We start from the raw sequence: 17,088 nt of genomic DNA on the forward strand, positions 1-17,088 counted from the left end.
AGATCTTGTTTAGGATGCTGTCCTCATAAGCCAAATATTCAAGCAAAATTAATTTCTTAGAAAACAGAGTTTTGGAAGAAAAATAGGAAATTAATTTGCTGATTATAGTGGAAATGTGATGTGACTCTGTCAGGAGATTTTACCCAGTGTGAATTTTTTTAAAAAGCTATGAAGGAACTGGGGATTTCTGCTGTCTCGCTGACGTAATGGCTGCCAGTGTATACCATGCTGCCAGAAAAAGCCCTTTAGCAGGAACCCTTCTCTACATTTTGAGTTACAATGATTCCAGCAGACAGCATGTGCCAAGTGAACTTAACAAATTTATAATCACCTCATTACTGAGTAAGGTCACCTTGTTACATACAGTCAAAAATGCCAATAGCATGTATATAACCTTAGTCTCCTCTCTAAGGATAAGAAACAGAACCACCTTCCCCTTAAGTACTGGAAGCCCCTGACATTTATTCCAACGGAGGTGCAAACATCCTGGAGAATTAAGATGTCATCAGGTTTGGAACCACAAACTCATCCTTTCTGTCATGTGGGTCTGCAGATAAGAGACTCAAAGGATCTGAAGGAGCAACATATGAAGCTGCATACTCCAATCTCAAGTAGAAAGATTTACCAGAAGTTTCCACTGCACTAAGTCTAACAACATATTTTTTCAGTACAGTGAATCAAACTTGAGAAACAATCTAGAATCACAAATGAATAAATTACGCACTGTCTTGCTATTACTTAGCTCACTTGTTTTTTTTTTTAAATCAATATTCCAGTGTGATTCTGCTCCTAATGTGTACAGAAAAATAAGACTATTGTAGGTCTTAGACAGCATTTATAGTTTAAATAGCAAGTACAATTTAATTTGCCATCACAGTCTGTGTTTTAATCCATTTAAATGCTCCTGAAGTTCTTCACACAATCCTGTCTTCATTTAAATAACAGTTGAAAAGAAAAACTACACATTTTTAAATGTCAACAGTTTTCTTTCTCTTGCAAATTCACTGCTGACTCATGAGACAGTGTCCCAGCCCTCTCTAATCTTACAATACAGAGCAGTAGTTCCAGCATCCAGCTGGTCTGTATTAGTCTCTTTGTAAGAAGGCCTTCACAGTACTGCTATGCATTATCTATCAATTTTGATATTTGTAGTTTTGCACATTCTCTTCTTCCCTGTCATCTGTTTGCTTGAATTATGTCATCTGCATTTCCACTTAGCTTTGTCACAGCACTGTAAGGGTAAGCAGAGAACAATATAACTTTCTGATGTACAGGGACGTAGAGAACACTCAGACAATCAGTGTAAGTTTAGATTACTTCAAATGCCTTAAAAAGGAAAGACTATTATTTCATCATTTTGAATAGAATAAAAGGAAATATTAATGGCTGATTTTTCTTTATATTACTATGAGAAATTTTAGACACTCATATTCATCCTTACATACATTTGCTGAATGCTCAATAACAATGAATTGTGAAAATTAAACATGTGATACTTATCTTCTTTTTTTGTTGGTTGAAGTTATCTATGATGACACCAATGAACAAGTTCAGGGTGAAAAATGATCCAAAGATGATAAAGGCAACAAAGTACAGGTACATGTACAGGTTGTCCTCGTACTTGGGCTGTTGCCCTGTCTATGTAACATAGAAAAACAGCAATAATCACAAATAACAGTTAAGATAAATTAGAGAATACTGAGCAAGAACAGAAGTTGCATCCAGCTGGACAGCAACTCCTTGACAAGTGGGGACAAACAGCTGTTTTGGAGCATACCCTCACTTGCCTTATCTTTGAACTTGAAAATCTATTTAATACAGGTGCCTGTAAGCACACACACAGATCTGCTATTCCTCCCCTTTCTGTTTGCCAGTTCCTCTCAAATGACATTTGACATTTCATGTAATTCCTACTAAATCTGACAGAAGTGTGCAATTCTCAAAAGCAATTCAGTTCCTATGGACTTTATGGAAATCAAGAGTAAGATAAAGGAGAAATGCAAATAACAGCATTACCTTTTTTTTTTTTTTTTTTTTTTTTTTTTGAGATTGCCAGGGTCTGCAGCTCTGGATTAGCTATTGTAGGCGATGTCACTTGATGGATTATTTTTCAAGACACATGAAAAACTTGTTTCCTAATCTGTATGATCTCAGTGACATCAGTTAATAGGAAACCAGATTTCCTTAGTTTTGTTATTTACAGATGACTTATTAGAAATACTTTATGTAGATCTACTGCTATAATTTTTTTTACCTATTAAAAGTATCCGCACTTAACTAATTTATAGTGCATAGATTTATATAGAAAATTTATCAAGGTTTTACATTTTTATTCTTTATATTTTACTTTATTTCAACAGTCATTCAAGAAGCATTACATCAACCTTACATTTGTTTTCACTCAGTAAATTTTACATTGCACTCACTTGTCTAGAATCAACCGCAGCATACATGATGTCCATCCATCCTTTAAATGTTGCCTAAAAACAAAGTTTGTTAATATTTTCTATCAAAGCTCCAAATTTGTAATCATTCTAAATGAAACACTATCTTCTGCAATGTATTTGCACCCACAAAGATGAATATTAAAATTCTGGTAAGACATGAATGAAGTAATCACAGGAAGTAATTTACTGTGGAATACTTCTTCCTAATACTTTAGCACTGAACAAATTCTAATCTTCATGCAAATTCATAAACTCTATATGAGATGAGTTGCAATCAATATCTGAGCATAACAAAAAGACTGCTATTTATAAGAAGGCTCTCAGTTCTAACTTTCTGACTACCAAAAAACTGGAGGTGGACTCCAAAAATCAGCTACCATGGGTTGGCATTTTTCAGACAGAATATGCAAATAGTCCTAGAAGAAACGCCAGAAGATAAGTAGTCCCAAGAAATCTTAAGAAAATAATAGAATCATAGAATAGTTTGGCTTGGAAGAGATCTTTAGAGATTATCTAGTCCAACCCTTCTGCCATGGACAGCAATATCTTTCACTACATCACACACTTCCCGTTACGGGCTTTCCACAACTTCTCTGGGCAACCTCTTGCACTGTCTCACTATCTTATCACTAAAAAAAAAAAAAAAAAACCAACAAGCAAAATTATTCCTTATACCCAATCTAAATCTACCCTCCTTCAGTTTAAAACGGCTGTCCCTTGTTCTGTCACTACAGACCCTTTATCTTTCTTATCAGCTCCCTTTATATATTGAAAGGTCACAATAAAGTTCCCCTGAAGCCTTCTCTTGTCTAGGCTGAACAACCCCAACTCTCTCAGCCTTTCTTCACAGGAGAGGTGCTTCAGCCCTCTGATCTTTTTCTTAGCCCTCCTCTGGACTCACTATAAGAGGTCTGTGTCTTTCTTGTACTGGTTGGGTCTTATAAGAGTGGAGTGGATGTGGAGGATCATCTCCCTTGATCTGTTGGCCACACTTCTTGTTATGCAGCCCGGCTTTCTGGGCTGCAAGCGCACATTGCTGGCTCACATCCAATTTTTTGTCCATCAGTATCCCCAAGTCCTTCTCTGCAGGGCTGCTCTCAAGCCATTCATCCTTCAGTCTTTACTGAGAATTGAACTGACCTAGATGCAGGATCTTGCATGTAGTCTTGTTGAACTTCATGAGGTTCACATGGGCCCACTCTTCAAGCCTGCCAAGGTTCCTCAGGATGGCATCCCATCCTTGTAAGCATATCAACTGCACCACTCAGCTCGGTGTAATCTGTAAACTGCTAAGGGTGCACTCAATCCCACTGTCATTGATGAAGCTATTAAATAGTACTGGTCCCAGGGCAGACCCTTGAAAGAAATCACTTGTTACTGGTTTCCACTGGACATTAAGCCATTGACTGTAAGTCTTTGGACACAGTCACCCAGCTGATTCCTTATGCGTCTAGTGGGCCTTCCATCAAACCTACAACTGTGAGCTATGATACTAAATATAAACAAGGTATAAATGGTATGTTTACTGCAAACATCACATAGCTGTATTACTCAATGCAAGGTATGTTATAAAAGCTAACAGCACTGCTGTCCTCTACACTGGTAATTTATGCAATTGCCTAGTCCTGTTTAGCAACAGCTACTCTTACTCCCTGGAGCAATCAGATGATAGCCTGCTAGCACAATACTAACTACTAAATACTACCAGTTGGAGATTTTTAAAGACAGAATAATTACCAAGTGCTTATGAGCACAAATATTTTCCCAGAAGCAGTTTGTCAAGTGAACCTGATTAGGAATACATACTACTTTCCTATTGGCTCCAATTTACAGACCCTGCCTCTAAAAAGGCTTGCTAGAAATCTAGCACTATTAAATTCTGCAACTACTCATCTAGATTTTGTAAACAGGCTAAAAACTACCTCCAAAAAAACCAGTTGATAATAATAGACAATGACTGGAGTGGGACTAGTAGGTATACTAAAAAGAGAAAGAAAAGAAAGGAAAAAGTGAATTTTAAAAATTTTCTCAATCAATAGTTGGCTCTCTTCTTGTTTGAAGACTAAATAAGCCCCAGAATGTATCTATTCGACTAACATGGTAAAAATCTACATCAACATGCCTTAACAGCTCAAGTAAATAAGAGAAAATTAATCCTAGTTGCATTTTTTTTTTCACTCGATACTGTATTTCTGTAGAACTTGAAATGGTATTAGTGGCTGGGTGCAAAGGAACTTTATATCCATCTGGCAGATATTAGATATTTCTGCTCTTCCAAAATGGCCACAGAATGTAGCAGATTTTTACCATAATCAATATTAATTAGCTTCAGAGAACACAACTATAAAATCAAATCTCATATCCACTCATATATTGTGAAATAACACTGAAAAATATGGAACTGAATGTTACTACTAAAAACGTAAAGCTGGAAAATTAATTTATCAAAATTTATAAACTTACTACTTGAAGCAGAGAAAGATAACCAGCTCCAACATTATCAAAGTTTACTTTCACATTTTTCCACCGAACATCCTCAGCAGTGAATGAAAGATTTTTACACACAGTTGCATTACTGACTTCCTCTGGTGGGAACTGCTCATCAGTTGTGGTGTTAACACAGCGATAGAACTTGCCAGCAAACAAATTTACTCCCATTATGCTGAAAATTAGCCAGAATGTAAGACAAACCAGAAGTACATTCATAATGGATGGGATTGCTCCAGTAAGAGCATTCACAACCACCTAGTAAACAAACATAGAAAAAAAAACTTTTTAAAAATACTATGTAGAGTAGTAAGAAGATTTCTTTCTTTTCAAATATAGCAAAAGACTTAATGTAAAACATTAAAATACACTGAAGTAATGTCAACAGAAAAGGAATAACAAACATAATACAATCAAAAACTGTTGGCCTTGAAAACAGACAGGCAGTTCAGTGTTCCTCCATGATTTTATAATTAGGTATATTTTAATGGATTTGTTCACATACTATTTCTTTTTTTCTTACCCGCATGCCTTCAAAGCGTGACAAAGCTCTTAAAGGTCTCAAAGCTCTTAATGTTCGGAGGGATTTAATTGCGCTGAGTTCTGAGAAACCAAGGGCATGAGCTACTAAGCTAACCAAGGAGACCTAGAGGAAACAAAACAAAAGAAAAGTTTTTTTTTTAATAGCCTCACAATACAAATGCAAGGCCTAGAGTAAGAAAACTTTGATCTAGATATCAGAAAATAGTTCATAACGACCCTAAGCTTAATCTCTGGCATTTTCATCACAGAGTGCTAGTTAGAAGAATACACATAATACCTGTGCAAAATGAAGGGCAATTTGGATAAAAAGAATTCAAATAGAAGTTTATTTTCTCAATAAACTGTTTTAGAGTTATCCACCTTAGAGTACTGAAATGGGCTAAACAATGGGACATTATAAAATATATCTGTGCAATATGTGAAACACAAGTCAGTAATCACTACAATGCCTTATCATGGATGACTGTATTTATACCTGTATTTATTAAATAGCCCATAAAAAAATCTAGATAATTCAGCTGCTGAAGTAATTATAACTAGGTCATGTAGTTCAAGAAAATAAAATTGCACTTAAAAAAGAAAAAAAAGAAAACAAGGAAAAGATCCAGAAAAAGAATACATTCACTGAATGGAAGGATCTTCATTTATGCCATTGATCTGATTTCCTATATAAACACAACTAGAACAGTTTCAGAAGACTGTTCCTTCTTTAAATTCAAATGCTAGGCAAACATTTCACACAGAAAGCATTAATGCATATGAATCCATCGAGACTTTAAGATCATTATGCCTTACTTGCATAATTCTAGAGAAGATACCGAGAAAATATGTTTCAACTATTCCTATCAGATAACCATATTTTCTTAGATAATGCAGTTACTGTATTTGCATTGCAAGGAATCCTCTTCCTGAAAGATTAGCACATCTCTACTTAATGATCCCATAATTTTATCTTTCTTTGGAAACTAAAATACAATTTAACATACTGCTCTTTCATGCTTTTTTTTGGAGGGCAGAAAGGTGAGAGACAATAGTTCATTCCATCACATGATACTGATGGCAGTTAAAGCTTAATTTTTTGGGTATCATCTGTGGATATGTGTGCATGCAAGCATTTTGAATTTTTTTTTTTTTAATAAACAATTTCCTCCTCTTCCATATGTATGACTGTGGTTTGGACAACTCCTGACACCAGCTCCAAACTTTCTTCCACATATAAAAGTGCTAACTATAACATTTATAAGATGTAAAATTAGAAAATAATATTATATGCTTTCACCAATACAGTAAATTCAAAAGCCATATTATAACAAAAAGAAGGGGAAATTTAAAAAACACACTGTAATGATACATGTCGGACACAATCCATCCTCAGCTTCACTTCAGCTTTCTGTTCTTGTAACTACCAAATAGTGCATTTGCACAAAAGCACATTGTTAACCTAAGGTGGAAACATCTTTCTTTGGATTTGTTAAACTGCTTGTGTTTTGGACAACAAATGTGCCTTGAGATTTAGTTCCTCCTTTAACATTACTCTTGTGGAAGAGAGGGTCTAACCCACGAGAATTTTTGAAACCTTCAGTACAATTGCATTAAGAGCTCAAAAGCTGATTGTCCTGCTGTCTTCTGGTCGGAGTCAATAACTTCTGACCTCACCATGTCTTCCACTCCAGATGGCTGTCTCCTGTTGCATGTACACATGAGGAAGCCTTATGCAGATTTCTTTCCTCTAAGGGTAATGCAAGCAAGCTATCAAACACTACAAAATCCCATGTTTGTTCTTTTTCGTTATACCCTCTGAAATTGCAAATGGAAGGCTGAGCAAAACCAGCATTTGTACTTGTTTTGGGGCTAACTATCCTTTTCTAGAAACACTGCAAACATCGCAGTAGGTAGGAATTTCTGTTTGTATGCTATAAGTTCTTTTCCAAACAGAAGACAGATGCAGACTTTAGGCTGATAGGTACAGAACACTTTGCCTAAAAAATCCTGTAAGGCGCTGCCTTACTGTTAAACATTTGACTAGACTAATACCAGTATTAGCCTAATCAACCTTGAGCTAGAGCTAATTTCTAAGCTGAACCTGTTTTCAAGGCAAGAAGCTAGACCAGAAAACCTCCAAAGGTGCTTTCCAGCCTAAATTATCCTACAGTCTGCTGCTATAGGGTCATAAGATGTAGGCACTCAAAGCAAGAGATGAAAATGGCTACAGGAAAGCACTGAAATAACTGAAAAAAGGAATAGCCCATACCTATCCATATGGAGATACAGTATGCTTTACTAAGAATAATTTATCTGAAACACAATTCAAGACCAACCTTTCACAATACAGGCTTGTACAAAGATACTAATTATGAATACTTCTTCAATGGTAATAAATTTATTTACTTATTTTTTATTTTCTTTCAGTTTCACAAATGATACCTCTAAGGGACAAACAGAAATGCAAATTTAAGTATCACTAGGTTCTGGAAACACACTGTCTTGGAATTCTAAGGAGAAATCAGACTAAAGCATAGCATCAACAATTTTATGCAAAGACGACAAAATCCACTTGGATGATTGCTGCTGATTTCCCATTAATTATAAAATTGTCATATTTTTTCATTTAACATTTGAGTTGCTATAAAAACATCATAAGTCTATGGCATCCATGAAGAAAGCAAATATATCAAAAATATACATATATTTCAGCGTCACTTAAAGACAGTCTTAACTTTTTTTTTCCTTTGCCTTGTTGAGGGTATCTTGTTTTGCAGAATTTATTCTTAAGGAAAGGGGAGAACTTGTTATACTTTGAAGTTTCTCAGAGATCAAGACATCTCTTCTGGGAATATATGTTGACTTTAAACTTTGTGTAAATACATATTAGGTGTTCACAACAGAAAGAATGGAGAGAATATGAAATAAGAAGGTAAAAATTTGCATTTTCCAGAGAAAACATATGTTATGTCTCATTTTACTGGCTTTGCCCAGTTTTGAGAATGGGGATTCTGCGCCCTCACTCTATAACTGATACTAAAGAGAACCACAGTTAAGTGAGGAAGACATAACAAACTCTACGTGTGCCTTTCCCTCAAAAAAAAAAAATATTTAAAAAAGAGCATTAGGTAGGTTTCAATTCTATTCACAGGGGACAAAGTTTCTGTCCTAGATTCCGGAGTCCATGTGATTAATAATTTTCCCCTGTCCATTTGCTGAATTTCCACTCAAATGTCTATGCAAAGAGAAAGAACTCCTTTATAAGAACATACCATGCAATGTTACTAATTTCATTAATTTCCTTGGAGTGCAATTTCAACACTACTTTTAATCGTAATTGTTGAAAAACATGAATTCTGTCACCTAAAATCTGTCTTTTTTTCTGTTATAAGATTTGAGAATTCAGAGAGGCAACGAGAGCCATTCTCTATGATCCGAGACAGAGCCAAACAAAACCAAAACATTTTCAGCTTCCAAAAAATAATCTTTAGAAAGTCACGTGCCAATGAAAAGTGGAAGAGCTGCACTGAAATTAGCCTTGCAGCCTAGTACACAGCGTCATAACAATCAAAATGAGGATTGCGAATGAATAATTCCCACCTTTTTGTAGTGATCCATAGGACATGATTTCCAATTTCATTCAGTCCTTTACTTCAATTGCTGCCTCCTTGCCCCCACCCCTCATATTTTGCTGCCTTCTTGATTTCCTGATACCATTCTCCCCTGCAGTTCTTTGCCAGTGATTTATTAAGCCCAGGATCAACTGTCCTACCACAGCCTCATGTGCTCACTTAAACTTCCCTTTCCCTTCTGTGTCTGCTTCCTCCTTGTTCTCTGTCACCAAATCCAGAAGACAGAAGTCCAATCAGCTGACAGTCCTCACTCACTGGTTGGGACCCAGCACAATAAAACACAGACAGAACACATGGAGTCAATAATAGCATAAATATAAAGGCAGATTTAGTTACTCACTGAATAATTACAACAGAATCTTATTCACCAGTATGTTATTTTCTGTTCTTTTAAACCAAATTTATATTCTTCACTGTACATTCACTTAGAAAGTATAGTACCTACATCAACAATTAGGAAGTCCAGCCAGCACCAAGCATTAGTGAAGTAAGTTTGAAAACCATAGGCCACCCATTTTAACACCATTTCCAGAATAAAGATGTAAGTGAAGACTTTATCAGCGTATTCCAGTATGATTTTTATAGTCTTGCGCTGTTCAATATATATGTCTTCAAAAGCCTGTAAAAAATGGATTGCAGGTAAGTCAGATATTCATAGGTGTTTGCAAACTACAAATTTAGCCAAAAGAACTGAATTAAAAATGGCAAAGCAAAATCACTTTCAACTTTGGATGCTTTACCCTGCATGAGCAGAGATTACAATTGCATTCTTTTTAAGTTTTATATTTTATTACTGCCTGATAATTGAAGTACAATATAATGACTAAAGTTGCCAAAAGATTTTTGGAAATTTCAATAACAGTCAACACAGAATTACAATTTGTCACCCTGAAAAGTCCAGTCAGGCTCAGCCAGAAAGCAGTCTCCCGATTATAATAAATTCAACTAACAAAAGTGAATAATGAGCTACGGTGACCAAATAGTACGTTGCTGCTGATCCTTACTGAATCCTAATACCGGGCATTGGTGGCAAGGTTTTGGTAGCAGGAGGCTGCAGGGGTTGCCACTGTGAGAAGAGGCCAGAGGCTGCCCTGTGTTGGCTCCACAGTGGACCCACCACAGGAAGCAGTTGAGCCATTAAGTGAAGCTGGTGGTGCCTCTGGGAGAACATATTTAAGTAAAGGCAAAATACCACATGGTAGCATGAGAACTGAAGAAAAAAGTGGAGAGAAACTACCCTGTAAACACCAAGGTCAGAGAGAAAGGAAGGGACATGGTGCTTCAGGTGCTAGGCAAAGATAATTACACTATATACCAAATTCTAGTTCAAACAACAACCAAAAAAACCCCAATACTTAGTAGCTGTGTGAAGGACTAAATGTCACTAAGAACAGTATAAAGGAATTCAAGTAGAGTAATTGTTCCAGTTATTGCATGCAATTCACTTTGTATGATTTTTATAATTTCCTAAAGAAGATTTTTAGGGTAATCCTTTTCGTAAGTACCCTCTCACACACATATCACCTTGTATTCACCAAAAATTAATCTGCAGAATGTTATTTGACAGCAGAACTTTAATGACTGATTTTATATGCACTACCCAAAATATCCTGGGAATTTAGTTCCAAGCTCTCTCAAGGCAACTTTGTATGTTTTTCCTAATGAACATAGCTGTGTTATAATACTATCTTTGATAAAACATTTTTATAGGTAATGTTTCTATGGGTATATGCTTTACTTACCAGAGCACCACTGCTGAGAAGAATCATGAAGACAATGAATGTTTCAAACCAGTTGTGTTCTACTATCTTGTAGCAGGTTTTTCGAAGGTTCCACCAGATTCTTCCTTTTGTGCTTTCCATACTGCCTTTACAGCATTTAAACTTCTGTATACAGGCTAATAATACAAACAATGATAAATTGATATATGGTAGAATTTTCATTATCCTGAAAAAGCAAAATCACTCTTAACTAGTTCCTGTTTTGTGAGACAGTCAGGGCTTCAAATTACTGCATGCTACTTAAAGCATCCTTACCTTCTCAATTTGATACTTTGGATGCAGGAAAATTTGCATATACATAATTTTTCTACTACCTTAATGCTACATCAAGCTTAGAATCAAAAGAAGTCATCTAATTGCGCTAATCTTTTATTTATAAACAATTTTAAAATTATTTTTCATTTATATATAGATAATCAGAGAACTCATGAGAACTGTCAATGAGCAGAAACAAAAAGCGTAAACACATAGCAACTTTCACATGAACTAGTTCAAGAGTACAGCAGCTTCTTTTAAAAGTACTTTTGTCTCTCAGCTAAGGTTCAAATTAATCACACAGATGTAAACACCCTCTATTTTATTATACTGAGGAATGACCTCTGCTTCAAAGAGTGACTAAGGATACATCTTTCATGACATAAACTATTGATTTCACCAGAGATTGAGAGAGCTTTTTCATACGGTACGGATTTGTGGCAACCATCCACAGAATTCCGTCTCACCTTGGAGAGCTCCCTACCTTATCCCCAAGGCACAATTTTCAACGAACCTCAGGATCTTTAAAAATCATTAATCACATAGAAATGTAACCAACTTAAAATTATTTTAATAGGTCCCAAAGGCAGTATTTTAGTTTTTCTGTGAGTGTCATTAAGTTTATATGTCACAAGTAAGTTACACCATATTTCATCAGCTCAGATAAAACAGCTACCACCGTTAAGAGCATTACCTTACCTTCAACTACTCAAAATGCCTATATTATGGAAAAATTAATCTTATGCCAAAGGATTGATAGACATCTCATAATATAAGGATAAGGAAGAACTGTAATATAATGTGAAATTATTCCAGAAGTGCACTTTTATTATTTTAATCAAGAGCTTGATATATTCAGTACAGCCTCAGATTCCTAAACATTTTTTTTTTTAAAGATGAGTGAAATAATATTTCCAAGGACAAGAGTCCTAGCCTAAGTCAAGGGTGTCTTTGTAAATCAAAAAGCATGGATAGGATAGGAGAGTTAATCCTGGAACATATTTTCTTTTGAATGATTTTAATCATTACTTAAAAGGAAAATAAAATCTGTAATATCACAAATATTGGAAATACATTCCTATACAGTAAATTTCAGTAGTCCCCTAAAGGATACAGCTATACAGAACTAAAGTAAATTGAAGCCTCTAAGGACCTGCAAGTATGCAGTTAAGACTTCTCTACTTGAATAAAAACATAGGCTGTCATTCACCTGTTGCACGCCACATTATATTTACACACTCACTCCCTCCATTAATGGGGCATGTCATGATAAAAACTTCATTGAGCCAAACTTTTCAAGGTCTGAACCATCCACTGAACTGCTTTCTAGCACTATGAAGGGACCATGGCTGATCACATGATTCTGGCTTAAATTTCCCAGTGGAGTGAACCTGGTGTAAACTTTGGTCTTGTAGATTTCACTACTGAAAATGTAATGTAAATCAACAGGATTACGAATTGATGAATGTTTATTAAAAAATACTATAAACGGTCCATTACACACATATTTAACTTTGCATCACACAAACGGCTCCACAGACTTCAGTATAACTATCTACAACAGGCAAAATTGATCCGGGACTGCTGTAGCAAATAGCTTCCTTGAACTGCCAATGCTTGTTGCAAACAACCAAAATGTAGTTGCTAACCCCAGATTTTATTTCCGTACCTTCTGTAAAACATACCTTCTGTAAAGCATGCCTGTAGCTCTGATGCATTTTCTGGTTCAGTTTCAGCTTTTTCTTCTCCAAAGAGAGCTAAATTAACTGTACTTCCTTCAGATGAGCTGGAAAAATTTAGCTTCTGAAAATAAAATTCAGTAACAGTTACACTTTATTAATATTTACATTATTAAAACCATAATTAACTTCAAGCATGCAACACTGTGCAAGTAATAAGAACAATATTTGTCACCAGAAATACACACAAACATCCACATATAGCAGTCAATGCTGTTGAAATGTGCATAAATCATCCACTTTCTACCTAGAGATTACAAGGTGCGTCATGTAATCTTTCAAGGAATTTCAGAATTTCTGGTCTAAATATAGTACAGCATTATCATTCACCAAACTTAACTATTACAGGTAGATCTCCTTATACATAGTCTATTCATTTCATTTTCTACTGTTATTGTCTTACTATAATTTCTTTTGCTACATTTTAAATGAATACCAGTTATACTCTACACTTTAAGATTATGTATGTTGGTAGCTACTTTCATTAGAGCACTCTCTTCAATCTGAAGACAGTAATTCCTGACAGGAAAAAAAACTTGAAATTGTGAACTGTCAGGGTAAACTGCCCAAAAGAGAAAATATAGCTGATTTTTAAGGAGTTATTTTAATTCAGTGCCCATTATTCATAATACAAAAATAAAGGGAATGAATTATCAGTTCTTTTTCACTGGCATCCATATGATACAAACTAATAATTTCTGGAATATATGACAATTTATTATTAAATTTGGTTACCTTTAACCACAGATAATTTAGTTATTTTTCATTTTAAGATATGACCTAGATTTGAAAATGCTTAAGTAAAATCAGGAATAATATAAAACCTTGTTTCAGATGCAAATTTGAACATTACTCTCAACACATTCATAAAACAAATTAAATCTGCCCTATCTTAATCCATAATTATCATATGAACACTTTTTATGGTTTTTTTTTCATATATACTAGTAAGTTTCCAAGAGGAATAAGTACGATAAATACATTTCAACTGGCATTAATTTGCATTCTTTTTTTGCTAATGCACATATGTATTACATTGTGCATTCTGAAACTACCCATTACTCTGGTACACATATCTGTACAGTTAACACCAGAAAGAAAGGAACTTTTTTTGGTTTAGTTTGAATAATTAAAATTACGTAAGTCACATTAGTACAAAAAAATTAGTAACAAAAGAATAAGCCTTAATTTATTTTTTTATTTCGTAATCTGCAGATGCATTGCAAAAATCCATAGTCTGGAGATTTTAAAGGAAGATATGGTGTCCTGTACACTTAATCTGAGTATGAGTACCAAACTAAGTCAAAGTAGTTTTGGTCACAGCATTCTGACATTTTACAATATTAATATCAAGAAGTATATAATATCAGTAATGAATTCACACAACTAAATGTCTGTAGGGAATGATGTAAGCACACTTTGTAAAACAGCCTCAGTTTTGTAGAATTAACACCTTTTTTGTTAATTTAGCTAGACCTGTATGATTAAGAGACATTTAAGATATAAAAGCAGACAAGTTACAGGCACTATCCAATCAAGCTACATATAACGTCAATTACAAAATGTGAAAGGAAAAAATTATTTTAGGTATTAAACAAATAATTTTCTTTGCTATGCTTGTGAAAGCAGACAGGGAAAATTTAATAAGAAAAAGTAACCCAGTGTTCTGCACTAACTTTTATTAAAAATGATTAAGTAATATTGCAACTTTGCTGCTACTTTAGAAACTTATTATCTGGAATAGAACCCCCAAATTACTTAATGTAAACATCTCTTTTAATTTTAGTAGTATTAATTTTAAAATATCCATATTCACAGCAAACATTTTCCTGTCACTAATTCTACTGAATCTGAGCATAGCACTATATACCTCCGTAATTTTATTAATATGCCGCTTTCATCATTCCGTGACATAGCATATATATTGCAAAATGTTGCAGCAGTAGTGGGTAAAATGAAATAAACTGAATTATAAATCAATTTTTTTTATTATTTTTTTTTTTTAAGAGTAAGAAGTTTTATGTTATATTGCTAATAAAAATTTAAAACAACGTGAAGTACCCTGGATCATTTGAACTGTAAGCTACTTAGTACACCATTTGAGCAGATGACATGAATTCAACATAAAGAATACAGATTTTTATGAATGAACAACATTAAAAGATGAACAACAATAAACAGAAAAGAAACTGAAAAGAATCAATATGTTTAGAACATGACATTATATATCTCATTCAATCAGAGATTAGAGTATTTTTATTTTTTAGTTAAGAAAGGAAATTTTCTTTACTCTAGAAATCAGATTAGAGACCCAATGAACTATTTTTATATAAAGGATAGGTAGCCTCGTTCCCTCTTTCTTCTAAGGACAGTGTAGGATATAATCCTGTGCTTGAAATTTGATTAAACATAGTTTCTCTTTTTCATGTGGTGTGCTCATATTTTTCACTAAGATGAATGTATCAAACAACAAAAAAATCCAGACTGTAAACCACAATATGAATAGAAGATTTTCCTGTTCTAATTTAAAATTCATTTAGTTTCTTTGCTACATACAGAGTTCACAGAGATCTGATTTTGTGAATCACTCCAGGAACAGGACATTTAAGACAGACAGAAACATTAATCTTTCACCTTCCAGGGTACTTCGCTGCTGTTCAAAGTTTACCAAACTAAGGTAAGAATGTCTTATTGTATATACTCTAAGCATTGGATTGGATGGGTCAACTCATATACTCCAAAGTTTATTAGCTGCCTTGATAATTGCAAATCAGGAGCTAAAACATTTTTGTTGGAGGAAATTCCCTCAATATAATACCTTTATTCTTTTTCATTGTTGGCAGTGAAAAGCTATTGAAATTTTTAATATATTCATTTTTTCAATACAAATATCCACCATACTGTTATAAGGACAAAATTTGGACTCAGGATCTCTTTTTTTCCTGAAGGAGTCAAGGTATAATGGCAAAAATACTTGCAAGAATAATGTTACTACTATAAATTGTCCCACTGAAGCCACTTAGGATTTCTTGAGGTAATTAGTAAAGGGTCAATCTTTACTGAATATCATCTTAAAAATAATAAATTAAGTTGTACACAAAATTGCAAATAATAACTTCAAAGAAAACTCCGTAATAAGAGCTAATAATAAGTAGGTCACTGATTATTCACATGTTGCAACCAACTGTGCTTTCCACTTATAAGTCATTCCCGTTTTGATATTCAAATAGTAAAGGACTATCTGATATGGTTCCCAGCCTCCAAAGCAAAGAGCAAATGTACCAGCAATACAGCTGTTAATATAAGAAATAAAAGGGAAACATTGTCTTGTGTAATTAAAAAAAAAAAAAAAAAAAAAAAAAAAAAAAAAGAGGCATGCATATCTATTAAAAAAAAAAAAAACGAAAAGAAAAAAAACATCACCTTATTATGCAAGGAAGGTTACAGTAAGACAATGAAAATAATTCAAGTATTTTTGAGTGAAATGATTACAAGCCCCTTGTTTACTATTTCGCATGCTGTTCTACACCGCCCAGATTCATGACAGCAGCAGCTTGAAGCAGGAGCAGTGTTACACAAACAATATCCATCAAATCAGAATCATTCCCCCAATACATCTCCACCAATAGGATGGTATACTACCACATTCTACTCTCCCCTACTTAAGTGCCTTTTCTGAAATGGTTTGGAAAAATCCTTATAAAGATACTTTTCCATTTTATCTTTCTGAATAGCTTACAAGCCTCCTGGGCAGAAAAGTGAGACTTGAAATACTTACAATATATAACACAGTGCAAAAGAATACATGAAAGACAATGCAGGACTCCACAACAAAATCATGTGAACAAAAATTGTATTTGGAAAAGGAATACTTCAGTGACACCTAAATGGCAAGCCTAGCTATTCAGAAGAGATCATTAAGAAACATGAGCTTGGCTCAGTTAAGGCTTGTTTTATAGTTCAAGAGTTCCTGAGTTTAGAGGTTTAGGACAGTATTAGTTCCTATTTTGTCTTTTTAACAATTGTCTTAATTTCAGCCTTATCCTGGATTTTCCTAATTTTTATAGAATCATAGAATCGTTAGGGTTGGAAGGGACCTTTAAAGGTCATCTAGTCCAACCCCCCTGCAAGAAGCAGGGACATCTCCAACCAGATCAGGTTGCTCAGAGCTCCATCCAACCTGTCCTTGAATGTTTCCAGAAATGGGGCATCAACCACCTCT

The 17,088-nt window shown here is 34.4% G+C and overlaps 1 protein-coding gene and 1 long non-coding RNA gene across 4 annotated transcripts in view; one reads left to right on the forward strand and one right to left on the reverse strand.

Annotated features, from left to right (window-relative positions):
- The window catches only part of LOC147600200 (uncharacterized), a 61,657-nt gene that overhangs the window by 32,855 nt on the left and 11,714 nt on the right, over nucleotides 1–17,088 (forward strand). For all 3 annotated transcript variants that reach the window (XR_015258909.1, XR_015258910.1, XR_015258911.1), the window contains exon 3: nucleotides 15,425–15,543. This is a non-coding gene — a long non-coding RNA (uncharacterized LOC147600200). The remainder of the gene's footprint in view (nucleotides 1–15,424; nucleotides 15,544–17,088) is intronic.
- LOC104481836 (sodium channel protein type 2 subunit alpha) overlaps nucleotides 1–17,088 on the reverse strand; it is a 48,429-nt gene that overhangs the window by 5,695 nt on the left and 25,646 nt on the right. Inside the window, exons 17-23 of the mRNA XM_086750863.1 lie at nucleotides 12,813–12,930; nucleotides 10,834–10,988; nucleotides 9,537–9,710; nucleotides 5,458–5,580; nucleotides 4,911–5,192; nucleotides 2,427–2,480; nucleotides 1,501–1,638 (exon numbers count right to left, since the gene is read on the reverse strand). Coding sequence (XP_086606989.1) covers nucleotides 1,501–1,638; nucleotides 2,427–2,480; nucleotides 4,911–5,192; nucleotides 5,458–5,580; nucleotides 9,537–9,710; nucleotides 10,834–10,988; nucleotides 12,813–12,930 — 1,044 coding nt within the window. The remainder of the gene's footprint in view (nucleotides 1–1,500; nucleotides 1,639–2,426; nucleotides 2,481–4,910; nucleotides 5,193–5,457; nucleotides 5,581–9,536; nucleotides 9,711–10,833; nucleotides 10,989–12,812; nucleotides 12,931–17,088) is intronic.

This window comes from Chlamydotis macqueenii, chromosome 6 (assembly GCF_036417535.1).
Source record: "Chlamydotis macqueenii isolate bChlMac1 chromosome 6, bChlMac1.mat, whole genome shotgun sequence".
Lineage (NCBI taxonomy): Eukaryota > Metazoa > Chordata > Aves > Otidiformes > Otididae > Chlamydotis > Chlamydotis macqueenii.